Here is a 20,440-nt window from a genome sequence, read left to right on the forward strand (position 1 = left end):
AGGCTGGAGTGCAGTGGCCGGATCTCAGCTCACTGCAAGCTCCGCCTCCCGGGTTCACGCCATTCTCCGGCCTCAGCCTCCCGAGTAGCTGGGACTACAGGCGCCGCCACCTCGCCCGGCTAGTTTTTTGTATTTTTTTTTTAGTAGAGACGGGGTTTCACCATGTTAGCCAGGATGGTCTCGATCTCCTGACCTTGTGATCCGCCCGTCTCGGCCTCCCAAAGTGCTGGGATTACAGGCTTGAGCCACCGCGCCCGGCCGAATGTTAAGTTCTTAAAGATGGTGTGTCCGGAGTTTGTTCCTTCAGATGTTCAGATATGTCTGGAGTTTCTTCCTTCTGGTGGGTTTGTGGTCTCACTGACTTCAGGAATGAAGCTGCAGACCCTTGTGGTGAGCATTACAGTTCATAAAGGTAGTGCGGACACAAAGAGTGAGCAGCAGCAAGATTTATTGTGAAGAGCGAAAGAACAAAGCTTCCATAGCGTGGAAGGGGACGCGAACAGGTTGCCGCTGCTGGCTTGGGTGGCCAGCTTTTATTCCCTTATTTGGCCCCGCCCACATCCCACTGATTGGTCCATTTTACAGAGCACTGATTGATCCATTTTACTGAGTGCTGATTGGTGTGTTTACAAACCTTTAGCTAGACACAGAGCCCCGATTGGTGTGTTTTTTACAGAGTGCTGATTGGTGCATTTACAAACCTTTAGCTAGACACAGAGTGCTGATTGGTGTATTTACAAACCTTCAGCTAGACACAGAGCGCTGATTGGTGCATGTTTAGAGTGCACTGATTGGTGCGTTTACAAACCTTTAGCTAGACACAGCGCTGATTGGTGCGTTTTTACAGAGTGCAGATTGGTGCATTTACAAACCTTTAGCTAGACACAGAGCGCTGATATGTGCGTTTTTACAAAGTGCTGATTGGTGCATTTACAGTCCTCTAGCTAGACAGAAAAGTTCTCCAAGTGCTCACTTGACCCAGGAAGTCCAGCTGGCCTCACCTCTCACTCCCGCCTCTAAACAGGACACCCCAACTACTGTTGGGAATTAGGCAATGACCGCTCTAGCTACTTCTTGCTTGATAGGGTCGAAGAAGGGGTCCTGCAGTTGTGTCCTCCAGAGGGGAACTCTTTAGGCCAGTGAAAGGGCCAGCAGGTTGGTCCAGGGGTCCTCAGTAGAAGTTGTTAGTTGAGCTCATTTGGGGTTCCATTTGTAAGACCATCTGTAGCTTGATGGCCTCGATCCTAGGGGAAACAAATTTAACAAGGAGGTTAAAAATACAGGGCCTGAAGGCGAGTAATAGCAAGATGGCTGTCCCAGGACCTAGAAAGGGGAAAAGCCATGTCGCCCAACTCCAGAGGTTGGTATAAGAGTTTGAAAGGCATCGTCTAATTTCAGAAGCCTTTTCCTGTAAACGCCAGGCAGCATCTCATACCATCCCTGACTGGTTAGTGCAGAAACAACACTTCCCCTACGAAGGTGCAGCGTCCTCCTTTCTCAGCAGTGTGAAGGTCTGGGCCTCGGCGGTTTTGGAGAGTCCCTGCTGCCAAAGGGTCTATTTGGGATTGTAGAGTAAGGATAGATTGTATTATTTCTTGCAAAGTGTCTGAGAGGCAGATATAGATTGAAGTTCCACATAAGAAGAATATGCCTTGGCTGGGTAGACGGAAATTTACCCTGGCTTTTAAAGGAATAGGGTACACTTTTTTCTTTACTACTTCAATCTCTTTCTCTCTCTTTGACTCCTTCTTTGTCTCCTCCTCTCTCTCCTTCTCTCTTTGACTTTCTGTCTCTGTCTCCTCCTCTCTCTGTCTTTCTGCCTCTTTCTCTCTTTCCTTTCTGCTGGTCTTTCCCTGCCTCTGCCAGCCGCTTATGCTGCTGTTGTCCTCTCTCCTTCCCCTTTTGATGGCTTCGGCAGTGTAAGACTGCCACCTCCTTGGGTTTTGCACTGCGTGCAATAACTCCATAATTTCCTTGTGGTATTTAATGGGGGTTCCCCCAGAGATGAGGAACTCTGTTTCTTTCCGTATTGCAGCATGGGCATGTAGGATTAGATAAGCATACTTGCTATCTGTATACACATTTATTATTTTTCCCTTTCCCAGTTCTAAGTCTCGGGTAAGTGCCACTGGTTCTGCTAACTGGGCACTGGTCCCTGGAGGAGGAGGCTTACTTTCAAGTACGGTTACATCACTAACTATGGCAGAACCTGCCCTTCGCATCCCATTCTCCACAAATGAACTACTATCAGTATATAGGTTAAGGTCAGGATTAGCTAACGGGACTTCTGAGAGATCATCTCGGGTGGCATGAGTCTGGACTATAATTTGTTGGCAGTCATGCTCGATTGGTTCTCCATCCTCTGGGAGAAAAGTGGCAGGGTTGAGGGCCACTCACGTACGTACTTGAAGCACCAGTCCCTCAAGGAGTAGTGCCTGGTATCTAGGCGGTTGTCCGATAGCCATAAACTTCCTGTGGCCCCTAGTATGCCATTTATATCATGAGTAGTCCAGACAGTGAGATCCTTTCCTCGTAATATTTTGATGGCCTCCAACACTAAGACAGCCACCGCCACAACTACCCATAAACAGTGAGGCCAGCCTTTTGCTACTACATCAGTTTTCTTACTTACATATGCCACTGGTTGTGGGGTTGTCTCAGGAGTCTCAGTAAGGACTCCAAGAGCTATCCCTGCTCTCTCTGTGACATATAAAGAGAAGTTTTGTCCTGTGGGAAGGTTTAAAGCTGGAGCTTGTACTAGGGCCTGCTTTAAGGTTTTGAAGGCTGTTTCTGCCTCTGGTTCCCATTCTACTAGATGAGTATTTGCCCTCTGGGTCTCCTTGATTATAACATAGAGGGGCCTGGCTATCTTGCTGTATCCAGGGATCCAAAGTCGGCAAAAGCCAGTGATTCCAAGGAACCCCCGCAGCTTAATGTCTTAGAGTGATGATAAGCCAGTATAGGCTGTATTCATTCCTTGCTGAGGGACCTGGTCCCTATGGCTAAGATTAGGCCTAGATATTTGACCTGCTATAGGCAAAGCTGGGCCTTCAACCTAGATGCCTTGTACCCTTGATTAGCTAGAAAGTTCAAGAGATCTAGAGTAGCCTGCTGGCATGAGGTTTCCGAATTGGTAGCCTAAAGTAAATCATTCACATACTGAAGGACCAGGGTGTCTGGACTTGAGAAGTGGCCTAGATCTTGGGCCAGTGCCTGACCAAACAGATTAGGGCTATCCCTTAACCGTTGGGGCAAGACCGACCACGTAAGTTGGGATGTGTGGTCTGTGGGATCCTCAAAGGCAAAGAGAAACCGGGAGACAGAGTGCAGGGGAATACAGAAGAAGGCATCCTTGAGGTCCAGAACAGTGAACCATTCTGCTTCCTCTGGTATTTGAGAGAGCACGGTATCGGGGTTGGGTACAACTGAATATAGAGGAATTACTGCCTCGATGAGTCTAAGATCTTGCACGAGTCTCCACTGACCGTTCGGTTTTGGTACTCCTAGAATTGGGGTGTTGCAGGGACTGTTGCATTTCCTTACCAAGCCTTGAGCTTTTAAATGTTTAACAATATCCTGTAATCCTTTATGAGCTTCAGGCCTTAAGGGATATTGCCTTTGATAAGGAAAAGTGGTGGGGTCTTTTAGCCTGATTTGGACTGGGCGGGCATTTTTTGCCCTTCCAAATTGTCCTTCTAATGCCCAGACTTCAGGGTCGATTCCCTCCTCAAGTAGGGGACAACAAATGGGTAACTTGTTCCCCATATTCGTGTAGGTAATAGCTCCAGCCTTGGCTAATATATCCCTCCCTAATAAGGGTGTGGGACTTTCAGGCATCACAAGAAAGGCATGTGAAAAGAGCAAAGTCTCCCAGTTACAACTGAGGAGGGGGGAGAAATACCGGGTTACAGGCTGTCCCAGGATTCCTCGGATGGTAACGGACCTTGAGGACAGTCATCCAGGACAGGAGCTTAACACTGAGAAGGCAGCACCAGTGTCCAGGAGGAAGTCAATTTCCTGGCCCTCAATGCTTAAACGTACCCGGGGCTCAGTGAGGGTGGTGGCATGAGCTGGCGCTTGCCCCGGGCATCCTCCATCCTGTTGTTGGATCATCTGGTTGGGGGCTTCTGGCCCAGGGAACCATTGTACTCTGGGGCAGTGCACCTTCCAGTGATTGCCTCGGCATAGTGGACATGGGCAGGGGGCAGCTTGTTTCTCGTTGGACAATCTCTTTTAAAGTGTCCTTGTAAACCACACTGATAACAAACCCTACCAGGTGATTGGCCTGCGCCATTTTCTGTCCTCTCTGAACCACCAAGGTTTGTTTGTCTGAGGGCCATGACTAAGGCTGTGTCCTTTCTCTGATCTCGCTTTTCCTTTTGACCTGTTCTTCTTGGTCCCTGTTATAGAACACCGAGGTTGCCAGGTTTAATAATGCCTCCAGATTTTGTTCAGGGCCCGGGGCCCAGGGCCCAGGGCTCGCTTTTGGAGCTTTCTCCTGAAATCTGCAGCTGACTGGGAAATAAACTTATCTTTTAGGATCAGTCGACCCTCTAGTGAGTTGGGTGACAGGGGAGTATATTTTCTTAAGGCCTTTCATAACTGCTTAAGAAAGGCAGAAGGAGTTTCTTCTTTCCCTGAGTTATGGTGGATATCATTGAATAATCCATGGGCTTTTTTCTAATTCTCCTTAGTCCTTCTAGAACACAGGTCAACAGATGTTTGCAACTCCAGTCTCCGTGATCTGAGTCGAGGTCCCAGTGGGGATCCATACTGGAGACGGCTAGCTGTCCGGTAGGGAATTTGTCCCTTTCTTCAGCTGTCATTCTATCATTTACTTGACTAAGATACAAGGTATCTCCAAACTCCCGGGCTGCCACTAAAGCCGCATTCTTTTCCTTAAAGGCCAGGGTTTGATCTAACAGTAGCATGACATCTCTCCAAATGAGATAGAAGGTTTGCCCTAGACCCTGTAGGACATCTGTGTACCTGTCAGGGTCATCTGAAAACTTCCCCAGGTCTGCCTTGATCTGCTTTAAATCAGAGAGGGAGAAGGGGACATGTACCTGAGTTGGGCCAAATTCCCCTCCCCTTACAGCTTGAAGGGGACATAACCGATAGCCTGGGGGTTTCTGTGGTCCTTTGGAGATTTCTTTGCTTGTTTCCTTCTGGGTAGGGGAGATTAGAGGAGGCTTATCGTTAATAGAAAGGGGAGCTATAGGGAAGCTAGGATATGGAGGTAAGCTGAGAAGTCCTCCTGTGGGATGTAAACTGCAAGCTTTGCATAGTTGTGGATTCTCCTTCAGTGAAAAGAAAGCTTGGACATAAGGTATTTCACTCCATTTACCTTCCGTCTTACAGAAAAGGTCAAGCTGCAGGATAGTGTTGTAACTTATACTTCCCTCAGGTGGCCATTTTTCCCCATCAGAGAGAGAATACTGGGGGCAGGCCATAGTGCAGAAAAAGATGAGCTGCCTCTTTTTCAGGGTTTGTGGGTCAAATTGGTCCCAGTGGCTTAGGATGCCTTTCAAGGGTGAGCCTGCTGATGCCTGAGTGTTTCCCATCTAAAACCACCTGCGGTTTTGGTTTGTTTCTCCCCCTGCCCAAGAACCTGCAACGGTCCCTGGACCCTGCTGATCAGAATAGTTGCACTCACTGACGCAGCAACAGAAACACTAGTTTTCCTCCTAGACCACAAGGAGGACCAAGGAATGTTGGATTTCGTAGCCCTTACCGACGCATTCTCGAAAACCTGCACCCTTGCCCGGCCTCCTAGACCACAAAGAGGACCGAGAAAAATCGGATTTAGTGACCCTTACCGATGCAGTCTCGAAAACCTGTCAGAGTCCTAAGCATTCTCCTGTTAGTATTGGGACATTACCTGTGTCCTATAAAGATGTTATGCCCCAAAAATGAAGTGGAGGGCCATACCCTGAGGGAGGGGGGATCTCCAGAGTTGGAAGAGTGATGCCTTTTGTCCTCACTTATATGAATAGGAAGGATGTAATTTCTGAGGCTCCCCATATCCTAGCTTCAGGAATAGCTTTTGTTAGGCCTGCTTGTCTGAGGACGGATCCTGAAATTCCAGATAGTGCCCCACCCCAGTGGGGCTTTGGGCAAAAATTATGTCTGTCTTATTGGTGAGCCCGGGTGCTTAAAGAAGGTAACAGAGTCCTGAAGTTTATACTAGAAATCATTCTTATAGGAGAAACTAGAAAAGCACCAGAGACAGGGAGTGGTTTTTAGAAGCAGGACTAGCCTCGGAGAAGAGAGGTGAGAGGAAGTTTGTCTGACAAGCATTAGGACCCAGGAGGCAAGGGTCAGCATGGATAGGATAGATGGCCGAGTCTTGTGTGGGTGACATGACTTAGTTCTGCTCACGGCCGCAGGATCAACCAACTTGTCAGACCCCAAAGCTGAATGGCTTTCCTCTCTGTCGACCCTCAGCTCAGCCCAGAAGTACAGGAAAAGCGGAAGCTGGTTCCAGGTAAACCAGTGCTTCCAACTCCAAAGAGTCAGGGGTTGTTAGAGAGCCCTTTCCCAGAAAGCCTGACACCCATGTCTTTAGTCCGGCGGCCGTGCTAGTCGCTTTTAACTGGCCCGGTATTTAGCCCCCAAATTCTAAGGAAAAATAGAATAGCAAGCGAAAGGGGTCCAGTAGTACTCACTGCTTGGTGATTGTCCCTTCATGGTCACCAAAATGTGTCCAGAATTGGTTCCTTCTGGTGGGTTCTTGATCTCACTGACTTCAAGAACGAAGCCACGGACCCTCATGGTGTTACAGTTCTTAAAGATGGTGTGTCTGGAGTTTGTTCCTTCAGATATTCAGATGTGCCCGGAGTTTATTCCTTCTGGTGGGTTCATAGTCTCGCTGACTTCAGGAATGAAGCCGCAGACCCTCATGGTGAGTGTTACAGCTCATAAAGGTAGTGCGGACCCAAAGAGTGAGTGGCAGCAAGATTTATTGTGAAGAGTGAAAGAACAAAGCTTCCACAGCGTGGAAGGGGACCTGAGCAGGTTGCCCCTCCTGGTTCGGGTGACCAGCTTTTATTCCCTTATTTGGCCCCACCTACATCCCACTGATTGGTCCATTTTACAGAGTGCTGATTGGTGCATCTGCAAACCTTTAACTAGACACAGAGCGCTGATTGGTGCATTTACAATCCTCTAGCTAGACAGAAAAGTTCTCCAAGTGCCCACTCAACCCAAGAGGTCCAGCTGGCTTCACTTCTCACTTCTTTTTCTAAGTCTAACTTTGTGAAAAACATTTACGTGGTTCAAATGTCAAAATTATATATAAAAAGATATCTTAGGAAGTCTTCTGTCTCCCTTTCATCCACCTTTGGTAGGTAACTATTTTCATGATTTTCTGGTTTTTTCTTCTTTTTCTTTTTTGAAAAAAAAAAAGATATTTGCATATGACAGGGATCTTACACAAACTTTTTCTGTAAATAACCAGATAGTAAATATCTTGGTTATCTATCGCACTCAACTCTGCATAAAAGCCACATAGACAGTTTGCAAACAAGTGAGCGCGGCTGTGTTCCAATAAAATGTTATTTGCAAAGATAGGAGGTGGGCCAGATTTGGCCTGCAGGAGTTGTTTGCTGGCTGTAAGGTGTAGATACAGACATTCTCATACCAAAAAATTTTAAAAAGCATAGTAAGGCAAACTTTTTTTTTTTTTTCTTTTAAGACGGAGTCTTGCTCTGTTGCCCAGGCTGGAGTGCAGTGGCATTATCTCGGCTCACTGCAAGCTCCACCTTCTGGGTTCACGCCATTCTCCTGCCTCAGCCTCCCAAGTAGCTGGGACTACAGGCACCCGCCACCATGCCTGACTAATTTTTTTGTATTTTTAGTAGAGACAGGGTTTCAGCGTGTTAGCCAGGATGGTCTCGATCTCTTGACCTCGTGATCTGCCCACCTCGGCCACCCAAAGTGCTGGGATTACAGGCGTGAGCCACCGCACCTGGCCAACAAACTCTTTTCAAGACTATTGTGATAGGTAGAGAGGCCATGGCAATGGGATTTTGCAGTGGAGTAGAGAGACTGTATTCAACTCCAAACACAGTGTGGGCAAATGGGAATTTGCAGCCAGGGGGCAGGGTGGAGGGTCAGTGGATGGAAAATTTCTAAGAGGAAACATTAGGGGTTGGGGGGTTCTGGCTAAACCAACCTAACACAATTCTTTGTGAAGACATGCCAGGGTAATCTGACATCACCGGGGGATGGTGGAGGATGAGGAACCTGACCAGATATGGAGGTGATCAGATAGCAAGGGTTGGGGGTTCTTGCTGAACTGAATTAGCAAGATTCTTTGCTAAAACCTGATTTTACAAGTAAGTGTACAGATGGGCCTAGGAGAAGATTCAAGAGTCTAAGTCTTTGCCATATATTATTTTGCAACTTGCTTTTGTTTCCCTAACAAATATATCCTGGAAATTACTTCCTCTTCCTCTTAGTTCTTCAAGAGCATCACCCCTTCCCCTACACTTTTTGAATTTTTTTTAGAGACAGGGTCTCTGTTGCCCTGGCTGGAGTGCAGTGTGATCATAGCTCACTGCAACCTCGAACTCCTGGGCTCAGTTCTCCCACCTCAGCCTCCCGAGTAGCTAGGACCACAGGTACCTGGCTAATTTCTTTCTTTCTTTCTTTCTTTCTTTCTTTTTTTTTTAAGAGATTGGGTCTCCCTGTGTTGCCCAGGGGGGTCTTGAACTCCTGGCCTCAAGCTGTCCTCCTGCCTCAACCTCCTAAAGTACTGGGATTACAGGTGTAAGCCACCACACTTAGCCCTTCCCCCTCTTTTTATGGCTGAAGAATATTCCATTATATAGATATATCATAGTTTAGGTAACTAGGACCCTATAAATGAACATTTAGGTTGTTGTCAACATTTTACTAACATAAATAATACTGCAGTTAATAGTCTTATGCTTATGATTTTTTATATGTGCAACATATTTTCTTACTGTAGTATAAAAATTCAAATAAAAACCTGTTAAACTAAGATAATAGCATTTTACTTTAAAATAACATTTTTAATTATAAAATAATACTCTTTAACAAATGTAGAAAAACAATCCTGAATGTATGGAGTTAAAACTGAAAAGTATTGCATTATAGTCCTCCTCTCCCCTAAATTGTTAACTGTTTGATCTGTGTGCTTCAAACCTTTCTTTTGTTGCAATTGGTGGTAGTTTTATTTTGTCATCCCATACTTACTATGTAAGTATAGCCTCAGGCTTATTTTTCAAAAATGTGATCATGCTACACATATTATGACTTGATCCTTTTATGTGGTTTTTAAATATCTATCGAGTTACCTCATTCTTTTTTCTTTTTTAAAAATTAAACTCAGCTAATTTTCCCAAGTCAACCTTATTGTTTTTTTTGATTGATAGTTTATAATATACGAATGTATCATAATTAGCCATTTCTCTATTGATATTTAGACTTCAGTGTTTCAATATTGTAGACAACTACAGTTAATGTCCTAGGACATGTCTTTGCGTATATGCTAGTGTTTCTATAGAATAGATTCCGGAAGGTGAAATGGTTAAGTCACTGTCGTTGATTTACACTTGTGCAATGTCTTCTTCACACCCTTCCCAACACCCAGTATTAGCAGTATTTTTAGTATTTGCCAATCTGATAGATAAAAGAAGGGTGGTACCTCATTGTTTTAATTAGTGTTTTTCTGTTTGCTACTGAGATTGTTAGTTCAGGTTTATTGGCCACTAATTTTTTTTTTTTTTAATGGAGCTTTTATTTAGAAGTATACTCATATCTGAACTTTTGCTGCCCAGACTCTAGGATCACATAGATTTGGGTAAATGTTTTGAAGAATCCTTACTGTATGTAATCTTACTACTCTCCTTCCAAAATCAAATTGATTCACATAAAAAAAAGTATCCTTCATTTTCTAACTTGTCATCCAAATTCTGTCTCTCCAAATCAGGAACTCAAAAAATTCACATCGAGAGGGATACTTATATTCTCATATGAATCTTTGTTATATCCACACAGATTCTCTCTTCTTATGTATTATTTATCTTTTTATCTTGTTTTTATGTAGTTTTATAAAATAAAAAGTTGTACATTGTTTTTGTTTGTTTGTTTGAGACGGAGTCTGGCTCTCTGGCCCAGGCTGGAGTGCAGTGGCCAGATCTCAGCTCACTGCAAGCTCCGCCTCCCGGGTTCACGCCATTCTCCTGCCTCAGCCTCCTGAGTAGCTGGGACTACAGGCGCCCGCCATCTCGCCCAGCTAGTTTTTTGTATTTTTTTAGTAGAGACGAGGTTTCACCGGGTTAGCCAGGATGGTCTCGATCTCCTGACCTCGTGATCCGCCCGTCTTGGCCTCCCAAAGTGCTGGGATTACAGGCTTGAGCCACCGCGCCCGGCCAAGTTGTACATTTTTATGTTGAATATCTGTTGATGTTTTCCTCTATAAATTCTAGGATTTTGCTTTACTTGGGTTGTCTTTTCCCACCTAAAATTTTTTAAACTCTATTTCCTTCTATCCCTATACAGTTATTTTTAGACACACTGGAATTTTTAGATACATGAAATTTATTTTTGTGCATAATCCATTTTGGCAACATGTTTTTAATAATTCACGCTTTGTCATTAATTTTAAATATCTCCTTTATCATATATCAAATTATTATATATACAAGGGTCTGTACCAGGATCTGTTCCTGCAACAGTGCCATATTGTTTTAATGAATATTTCAGTTTCTAGATGGGAAAATTCCTTGTTCTTTTTCATATATTTATTTATTATTGCTTAATTCTTCTTCCAGGTACATTTTATTTTTATCCACCTCTGCCCCAGGTACATTTTAGAAAAAAAAAAAAAACTGACTTGTTCATTTATGCTTCTTCCAGCAATGCATGAGAATGTGTGTAGGTCTGGGAAAGACTGGCTAGGGGTCTGGAGTCAAGGTTAAGACTTGAATAAACCTAGAACAATTAAAGATAAATTATCTGTCCCCTAACCTGGGAGAAATCCAATAGGTTTGTAATACTTTTGAGCGTTACCTAAGTGTTCATTTAGTGAGCTCTTAACTCATTTACCTTTTTCTCAGTTTAACCCCCTCCACTTCACCTTTTTAACCCCTTTCACAGTCATTTCCTGTAATTTCTTTTTTTTTTTTTTTTTCGAGACAGAGTTTCACTCTTTTTGCCCGGGCTGGAGTGCAATGGCATGATCTTGGCTCACCGCAACCTCCACCTCCCGGGTTCAAGCGATTCTCCTGCCTCAGCCTCCCAAGTAGCTGGGATTACAGGCATGTGCCACCACGCCCGGCTAATTTTATATTTTTTAGTAGCGACAGGGTTTCTCCATGTTGGCCAGGCTGGTCTTGAACTCCTGACCTCAGGTGGTCCACCCGCCTCAGCCTCCCAAAGTGCTGGGATTACAGGTGTGAGGCACTGCACCCGGCCATTTCCTGTAATTTGTTATCATATTACCTATGTATATGCTCTTCCCTCTTCCTGGCATTTCTGTCCATCCCCATGGGCCCCATGGCCCAGTTTTCTTACTGGGAAATCTGATTTGTTCCTAAAGACTCAGTTCAGATACTACCTTTTCTGGGAGGTTTTTGTTCATGCTAATGGTAAGAAGTAAGAATGTTGTTTTAACCTTTGTGCATTATTTATTCCTGTATTATTACCATTATCAAACTTTGGGCTGAATCAGGACACATGATACATGCCGTAAATGTTTGTTGAAAAAGAATTAAATATTTCTGCTTTCAGGGAGCTCGCCAAAGAATAAGAAGAAAAGCTTAGGATAGGAGAAAAATAGATATGAAAGCACACTGTGTGTGTGTGTGTGTGTGTGTAAGTCACTAACAGGAGAGCTCTTATATAATATCCCCCCACCGCCGCCCTGCAAACTGATCAAACTTTTAATTGTATTGCTTGCCCTATAAGGCTTAGATAATGTGCTTATACTCAAATTGCGACAATCATTTTGACCCAGGAAGGCATTCCAGATGTGATACAGGCAAAGGCACAGAGATAGGACCAACTGGATCTTTATCATGGGAGTTTCAGAGTGTACGATTTGGGGAGTAGTCACTTCTGTAGTGTGGAGTTGAGTTGTAAATGAACAGGTATTCTGAAACTTTTCTTTCTTTTTTTCTTAGTATTGGATGAACGAATATACCTCATCCATTGGAATTGGAGTTTTTCATTCAGGAATTGAAGTCTATGGCAGAGGTACGTGTACACACAGTCTAAATATACTCTCTGAAGATTTTGTACTTTAAAGGAGTTGCAAAACCATAACTATAGGTCTTTCTCTTTTTTTAACCACTTCCATATGTTATTACAGAAAGTAGAAGAAAATCTCCCCATATTCGTTTATACTGCATTTTGGAAAAATGCCCAAAGTAGAATGTATTTGGGGAGAAAGGACTCAAAATACAAGAGTATACATTCACTTCATTCACTTTATCTTTTATTCTAAATACTATGTTTTAAAAAATATTTTCCTTTTGTGATTGTCATAAAGTGAGTTTGTTTTGTTCTCATATATATTGGACCTCCTAAGAAACCTTGCACTTCGAAAATAGCATGATAAAAACAATAATTTTGGTTGGAAAGGTTGGTGATAGAAAGTGTCAGACTTGAAATACCAATTTCCTGAGGGAATTTCAGTAATAAATTTGGTTTGTAGACCTATAAGTCTATAAAATCTATAAGTTTTTGAAGTCTAAAAACATTGCTGAACAAATCCGGCCATGATTACATCTAATCATGCCCTTTGTCACTAACTCAGCCCTCTTCATTCTTGTTATTATCCTTTATTAGGATAAACATGTCAGGAGTCACTCAAACCAAGCAGCTATGTGTTCAACAGTTTTTTTTCTTCTGTTCTAATTCCTACTCTTGATGCAAGATAATCTACCCCTGATCAAGTTGTAACTAATAGTAATGGTCTGTGTAAGACAGATCACATTGCTGATTCATTTCATCTATCATTTTGAATTATAAACTAACCCTATAGCAGAAATGCCTTTGTTCGCTTCAGCTAGGCAGTCTTTGTGACCTCTTAGAATATATCATTGCACTTTACTCAGGGTTATCCCTGAACACTATGCACCAGTTTTAACCAATATAAAGAAGAGACTCATTTACTTAAATGTGTCAGTGTGGTGGTTATACTCTTTTTTATATTCCATTTTACCTGTTTCCAGGTGCAGTTTAGCATATTAAATGTTTGCTATACAAATCTGCCATTTAAAGCTCTATTTTACTTGAAAGTCTACATCTACCAAATAATCCCAAGAAATACTGAGGGGCACTTGCTGAAAGTTTCATGCTTGGGAGTATTGCTGTGGGTGGGATCATAGTCTGTGGGGTTACTCTTTTGGTTGATTTGGCTTTTGCCACATTTGCACGTGTATTTCGTGAATTTGTATGATGTGTTACCATTTTTAAAATGCCACAAATTTGGGACCACATGATCATGGTGGGTTAGATAAGGGCAGGTGGCACCTTCTCCATTTTTCAGCTGAAGAAACAGGCCCAAACCTGCTGAAAGTCATAATGCTAATAATTAACTAAAACTTGAACCCAAATATTCCTGTATGCTAGTCCATGGCTCTGTTATCTGCCTAATGATTGCTCCCCTTCATAAAATAATTTAGTAATAATTAGAAACATGTTTCAAAACATGTTCATGTAAATTTAGTAAAGCTAGAATCAAATATTAATATATTTCTGAAAATTAGTGATTGCTTTTTATAAAAGAATGGATCTATGACTTTCCTTGTTATAATTGAGAAAGTTAAGAATCCAAATATAATCTTACCCTTTCCAACGTGATAATCTACAATATTTTGTAAAATTTTGTCACTAAAAATCTTTAAAAATTGTATTTCAAAATAGCCACTTTATTTCTCAAACTACATTGTTGCTTTTTTTGGACAGGTCTGAATTAAAAGTAAATTTAGTATCTGCCTGTTCTTTCCTGTGCTTTGTTCTAAGACCTTTTACGGTTATATTTTTAAAGTGATGAAGTTGATTTAAACATGGTTTGGAATTATTTAAATTTGTCTACTAAGACTTAGCCACTAAAATATCTAAGTGAGATAACAGAAAATTATAGGAATTTTTTTATCTAAAATTATTCTCCATTTTGTTCTCCAGAGTTTGTATCTGATGTACAGTTTGTATTGGATGTACAGTCAAAAAATAGTTTATCCTAGCTAAAAGACTTGCTGTGGAGATTGGATAGGAGGGTGGGTAGGTATATGTGTTAATTTGGCAGTTTATGTTTTTCTTAAATGAAGAGAATTGAGTAGTGTTTTAGGTTTAGTAATGTTCCACCCTACTCAAAGGTAAACCAAGAGTCTTTATCCCAGAAACCATGAAACTCACGGTTACTAGACAGTTTCTCCAGTAAGATATGTGTTTGAAATTAGATCACTTTAATTTAGAAAGTGGCAAAACACTGAACTGACCACTTACCTAGATTGGCATGATAGAGACACGCAGAGAGAACTGTATTTACCTTTGTGTGTTAGTCACACTCTTTTTGCCATTACAAGAAAGGGAAATATGGCAGTCAAGAATATCTTTGAGTGTCTTCTGTTATTTGAGTTTTGGGTCTTTTGTGACAACTGTTTATACGAGTAATAGCTAAGTGAGATATTTGTGAAAGCATTTTATAAACTGAAAAATATTTAGATGGTGTCACTGTTGTCCTCAGTTATTAAAGCTAATTCAGCATTCTGGTTAAATTTTATGTGATACATACTAAAAATCATGAGTTTTCTCTTTTCAGAATTTGCTTATGGTGGCCATCCTTACCCCTTTTCTGGAATATTTGAAATTTCCCCAGGAAATGCTTCTGAACTAGGAGAAACATTTAAATTTAAGTAAGTAGGGAGGATAATTTTTATTACACTGTCGTAGGTGCCATAGCTTGTTTTCAGGTAAACAGAATTCATTCTGTAAATCAAAACAAACCCAAGAAGTTAAAAATGTCTCTTTAACTTTGTTTAAATTGCTGACATTTTATATAACTCAGGTTTGCCTCAGGAAACCCACTTCTTTTCCTTTTTTTTTTTTTTTTTTTTTTTTTTGAGATGGAGTCTCACTCTGTCTCCCAGGCTGGAGAGAAGTGGTGTGATCTCGGCTCACTGCAGCCTCCGCCTTCTAGGTTCAAGCAGTTCTCCTGCCTCAGGCTCCCAAGTAGCTGGGATTACAGGCGTGCGCCACGACACCCGGCTGATTTTTCTATTTTTAGTAGAGACGGAGTTTCACCATGTTGGCCAGGCTCGTCTTGAACCCCGTCCTCAGGTGATCCACCTGCCTCGGCCTCCCAAAGTGCTGGGATTACAGGCGTGAGCCACCGCGCCCAGCCCAGGAAACTCCTTTCTAATGATTTCTTCCCCTCAATCTCCTGTTTGAAAGGAGAAAACATTTTATTGTGACCTACCTAGCAAATTAAAAATGTCTTTATTGTCCCAATGCAAGGGACACTTTATACGTTTGAAATAACTAAACAGTTGATTAGCGTAGAATCCATTGTTAAGGTACATGTATTACTTATAATGATAAACCTAAAATATATGGATATAAGTGTTCACTGGAGTCTTATGAGTAATAAAAAGCAGTGAGAATATAATTTTTTTTATTTATACTTTAAGTTCTAGGGTACATGTGCACAACGTGCAGGTTTGTTACATAGGTATCCATGTGACATGTTGGTGTGCTAAACCCATCATCTCATCGTTTACATTAGGTATTTCTCCTAGTGCGATCCCTCCCCCAGGCCCCCACCCCACGACAGGCACCAGTGTGTGATGTTCCCCACCCTGTGTCCAAGTGTTCTCATTGTTTGGTTCCCACCTATGAGTGAGAACACGGTGTTTGGTTTTCTGTCCTTGTGATAGTTTGCTGAGAATGAGAATATAAATGTTAATAATCAAATTTTCATTCCTTAATTGAGGTTTGTATTTAAAGTGATATTTAGGGCCGGGCTCAGTGGCTCACGCTTGTAATCCCAGCACTTTGGGAGGCCAATGCGGGCGGATCACCTGAGGTCAGGAGTTCGAGATCAGCCAGGGCAACATGGTGAAACCCTGTCTCTACTAAAAATTCAAAATTAGTTGGGCGTGATGGCATGCGCGTGTAATCCCAGGTACTTGGGAGGCTGAGGCAGGAGAATCGCTTGAACCTGGGAGGCGGAGGATGCGGTGAGCCAAGATTGCACCACTGCACTCCAGCCTGGGCAACAAGAGTAAATGTCCATCTCACCAAAAAAAAAAAAAGAGTGATATTTAGAATGTTAGTTTCAAGGAGCTTTAAACTTCTGGGCCTATAATAGATGGCTTGCCAAGTGAAAAACAGACAGTGAAATGGGGTTCCAACATTAAACTTCAGTAGAGAGCTACACATTAAGCCCTCTACTAACTTCATAGTTCTCTTAGCCTATCACTGAATTGAAAGATTTCCGCACAGAAGTGCTATGATACCATCCTGAATCCACTGCTTTGGGCTCTTTTGGCAAGACTACTTGATAAAAGGATTTTCTAAGTATTTTCAGGTTTCTTGGATGCTTAACTTATCTGACTAAAATTCCACTTTCTCTTGGATAATGTCTGTCGCCTTTCCAAGGTAGTAGTTTGGAGTCCTTTTTATTTTTGTTTGTTTAGAGATGGAGTCTTGCTCTGTCACCCTGGCTGGAGTGCAGTGGTACAATCTCGGTTCACTGCAACCTCTGCCTCCTGCATTCAAGCGATTCTCCCACCTCAGCCTCCCGAGTAGCTGGGATTACAGGCACCTGCCATTGTGCCTGACTAATTTTTGTATTTTTGTAGAGACGGGGTTTCACCATGTTGGCCAGGCTGGTCTCGAACTCCTGACCTTAGGTGATCTGCCCACCTTGGCCTCCTGAAGTGCTGATATTACAGGCGTGAGCCACCATACCCGGCCAGGGTCCTTGTTTTTAGAAAACATCTAGTCAGGTTTGACAGTTTGTCTCATTGCGGCACAGTGACAGATAAAAGTTTGTTTCTAGGCAAGATGATGTCCAGCCCTTCAATGGCAAGTGAGATTATGCAGGAATATTTGCAGCAGGGATCTGGTTCTCTAACAATATAACTACTGATAGTTGTGAAAATAACTGTAATATTACATTTTACGCAGGGACATATATTTCATAAAGAAAATGACTTGTGCTTTTGTAGTATTCATAGGTAATATACTTAAGAATTTATTGCAGAAAAGTAGAAACTAAAATAGCACTTTTAAAGTATCTTGTTTCACTTTTAGTCTTGTTATATTAACCCTGATTTGTTATGTCAATCATAATATTCCTGCAAATAAGCAAGTATTTAAACATGCTTTTTATAAATATTTGACACAACTACGTCCTTATTTTTCTTTCTCTTTTTTTCTTTTTGTTCTTTAAGAGAAGCTGTTGTTTTAGGGAGCACGGACTTCCTAGAAGATGATATAGAAAAAATTGTAGAAGAACTGGGAAAAGAATACAAAGGCAATGCTTATCATTTAATGCATAAAAACTGCAATCATTTTTCTTCAGCTTTATCAGAGGTAAACTAAATTTTATCCTAAAAGTTCTTCAAATAAATATTTGCCGTCCCACTATACTTGATATCCCACTATGTTCGAACTTGATTCGTTTCTTTTCTGATTTTTTGTGTTGTATGAAATACGGTATTGTATTTCAATCTTGTATGAATGACCTTTCCAGAGTTGGTAACTTGAGAGTCTGCACAGTTTTAAATGGTAATTCTATTCATTACTTTGCAGTGAGTAGAGAGTAAGTACAAATAATGGTCTCTTCTTATTTTATTACAGCCTGAAACTTTCGCTTTAAAAAAGTAAATGCCTAGAGACTTCTGCTGCTTAGTCGCTAAGGTTTCTCTTTTGCTGAATTTTTTTTCTGGCTCTTATTAATAAGTAATTCATGTCTTCCATCTTGAAATTTTCTTCTGCTAACATAACACATAGGCACTTACTTCCCTTCTCAATTCTTGAATCCCAAGCAGAAGATCAAAACTAGGTCAAAATTAAAGAACCATAAAAAGAAAATGGAGGAAAGAAATTAAAAAGATTGTAAAATAAGGTCTAGAGAATTGGCACTTGAAACAGCTTCCCAGCTTTCTGATTCTTAGCAGATGGTTGCAGTGGCAGCATCTAGGTACCACAGAAATTGTGAAGGGTGTAAAGGAGAAAACGAGCTGCTATTTCAGTGACCTCCTCTGCAGAAATGCTTAGTTCCTTGGCCCTTTTTACTTCCCTCATGGCTTCTACAATACAGCTTTCAAACAACTCTAACAGTCTGTTACCATGCTACTCAAAGTGTGTTTTGTGGACCAGCAGCATCAGCATCTCCTAGAAATTTGTGAGATATGTGTTACCTCTGCCCCACCAGAGATACACTGAATGCAAATCTGCATTTTAACAAGATCCCAAAATTACTCATATGAACCTAAAAGCTCGAGAAACACCTCTAGTCTAGTGGATGCATCAGTACCATAGAAGTGACCTAGTCAGTTTTCAGACAAGTGGGGAGGTAGTTCTCAGCTTTCTTGAACCCAGACATTACATTTGTATGGAATGCATTCAAAGATCCACTGAGTGCTAAAATTGGTGAAGAAATAGACAGCATCCTAATCTACTCATTTTTCAGACAAGGAAACTGACCCCAATTGGGAAAATGACTTACTAAAGATTGTCATGGAGAATTCAGATTAGACCTGACTTCTTACTCCAGTGCTTATTATACTTTATCATTACTTCCTCTGGTTCTAATTTATTCTGTCCTTCAAAAACATTCAGAACTTTATTGAGCATCTATACCACCACATCAGCCCTGGTCTAACCCCAAAACCATTTTGCATTTGGGGCCCAAAGAGCAATTCTAGATGTCCCTGGAGCCATCTTTTAGGCCACAGTTTTTATGCCTTTCCCCATATGAGTGCTGATTTTTTTTTTTTTTTTGAGACGGAGTTTTATTCTTTATTGTCCAGGCTGGAGTGCAGTGGCACCATCTTGGCTCAGCACAACCTCTGCCTCCCAGGTTCAAGCGATTCTCCTGCCTCAGCCTCCCGAGTAGCTGGGACTACAGGCATGTGCCACCATGCCCGGCTAAGTTTGTATTTTTAGTAGAGATGGGGGTTTCTCCATGTTGGTTAGGCTGGTCTCGAACTCCCAACCCCAAGTGATCTGCCCACCTCAGCCTCCCAAAGTGCCGGAATTACAGGCATGAACCACCATGCATGGCCTAGTGCTGAATTGTTAAACTGGGAGACCCAGAAGTTAAGTGACTTGACCAAGGTTACCTCACCTGTTAGTGGCAGTGCTGGAACTAGAATTCTGGACAGTGAGGGATAAGGAGCTATTTTAGTAAAATAAGGTATATATTCCATTAAATGGAAATATCAGCTCTTGCCTATTGTGAAATGTACAAGTTACCTTTGGAATTTGAAATGATGGATGCAACTCCCATATTATGAAGCCAAGTAAATGGATATTGGGCACTCTGACGAAGTTCAGCGAAACTGGTATGCTTTTCTCTTTGACAACATAGTGTGGGGATGTATGTTGTATAACCAGTTGCAAATAAGCACAATCATCACTGTATTAATGGTTGTTGATATATGTACTCTTCTGTTAATATTGTTTGTAAAAATTCTAAGAATTATTTAACACCATAATGTTATCAGTTCCGATGCTTCCTCTACAGAAGGGATTAGCAAACTACTGTAGCCTGGCCTTCAAACCAACACCAGCGTGTCATCTGTCCTTGTACAGCCTGCAGGCTAAGATGGTTTTTACATTCTTTTTAAGGATTGAAAAAAGCCAAAAGAGTACTATATGGTGACATGTATAAATTATGTAAAGTTCAAACTTCAGTATTCATAAAGTTCTTTTTTTTTTTTTTAAATCAGAACATGTATTGCATGACTAACCATTGAAATTCCTAAGATGAACTGGATGCGGCAGCAGCCGCCCTCTTGGGTTTAGGTGGTGTTCCTTCATGGAAACCATGCCTGTATCTGCTGCATACAGTTTTTAGGTGCCTCATTCGACCAGTCCTGGTGGTATTTCGTCTTAACCTTGGCACTGCAGTTATACTTTCTCTTGCACTTGGCGGGGTAGCCACATTTGCCACAGGCCGACTTCTGAGGGTGGTAGGCCTTAGAGCCACAGCGGTGGCACATGTGCATCTTATTGTGACACTTTCCAAATGATGATGTTGCCTTTGTCACCTTGCTTCTGCGGCTGAGACCAGAGAGATTCATTAAGTTTTATTAGAACACAGCCATGCTTATTTGTTTACCTGTTTTCTTGACTGTTTTCCGGCTGCAGTGGCAGAATTGAGTAGTTGCAGCAAAGATTTATGGCCTATAAAGCCCAAAATACTTACTGTTTGACCCTTCACGGAAAAAGT

General features: G+C 41.9%; 1 protein-coding gene and 1 pseudogene across 2 annotated transcripts in view; one reads left to right on the forward strand and one right to left on the reverse strand.

The window, feature by feature from the left end:
* DESI2 (desumoylating isopeptidase 2) overlaps positions 1-20,440 on the forward strand; it is a 64,410-nt gene that overhangs the window by 29,424 nt on the left and 14,546 nt on the right. The window contains exons 2-4 of one of the 2 annotated variants that reach the window (XM_025392852.1): positions 12,153-12,225; positions 14,798-14,891; positions 17,433-17,574. In XM_025392852.1, the coding sequence (XP_025248637.1) occupies positions 12,153-12,225; positions 14,798-14,891; positions 17,433-17,574 (309 nt within the window). The remainder of the gene's footprint in view (positions 1-12,152; positions 12,226-14,797; positions 14,892-17,432; positions 17,575-20,440) is intronic. The other variant, XM_025392858.1, reaches the window with a different exon arrangement.
* LOC112635056 lies at positions 19,970-20,291 on the reverse strand (annotated as a pseudogene).

This window comes from Theropithecus gelada, chromosome 1, assembly GCF_003255815.1.
Source record: "Theropithecus gelada isolate Dixy chromosome 1, Tgel_1.0, whole genome shotgun sequence".
Taxonomy (NCBI): Eukaryota; Metazoa; Chordata; class Mammalia; order Primates; family Cercopithecidae; genus Theropithecus; species Theropithecus gelada.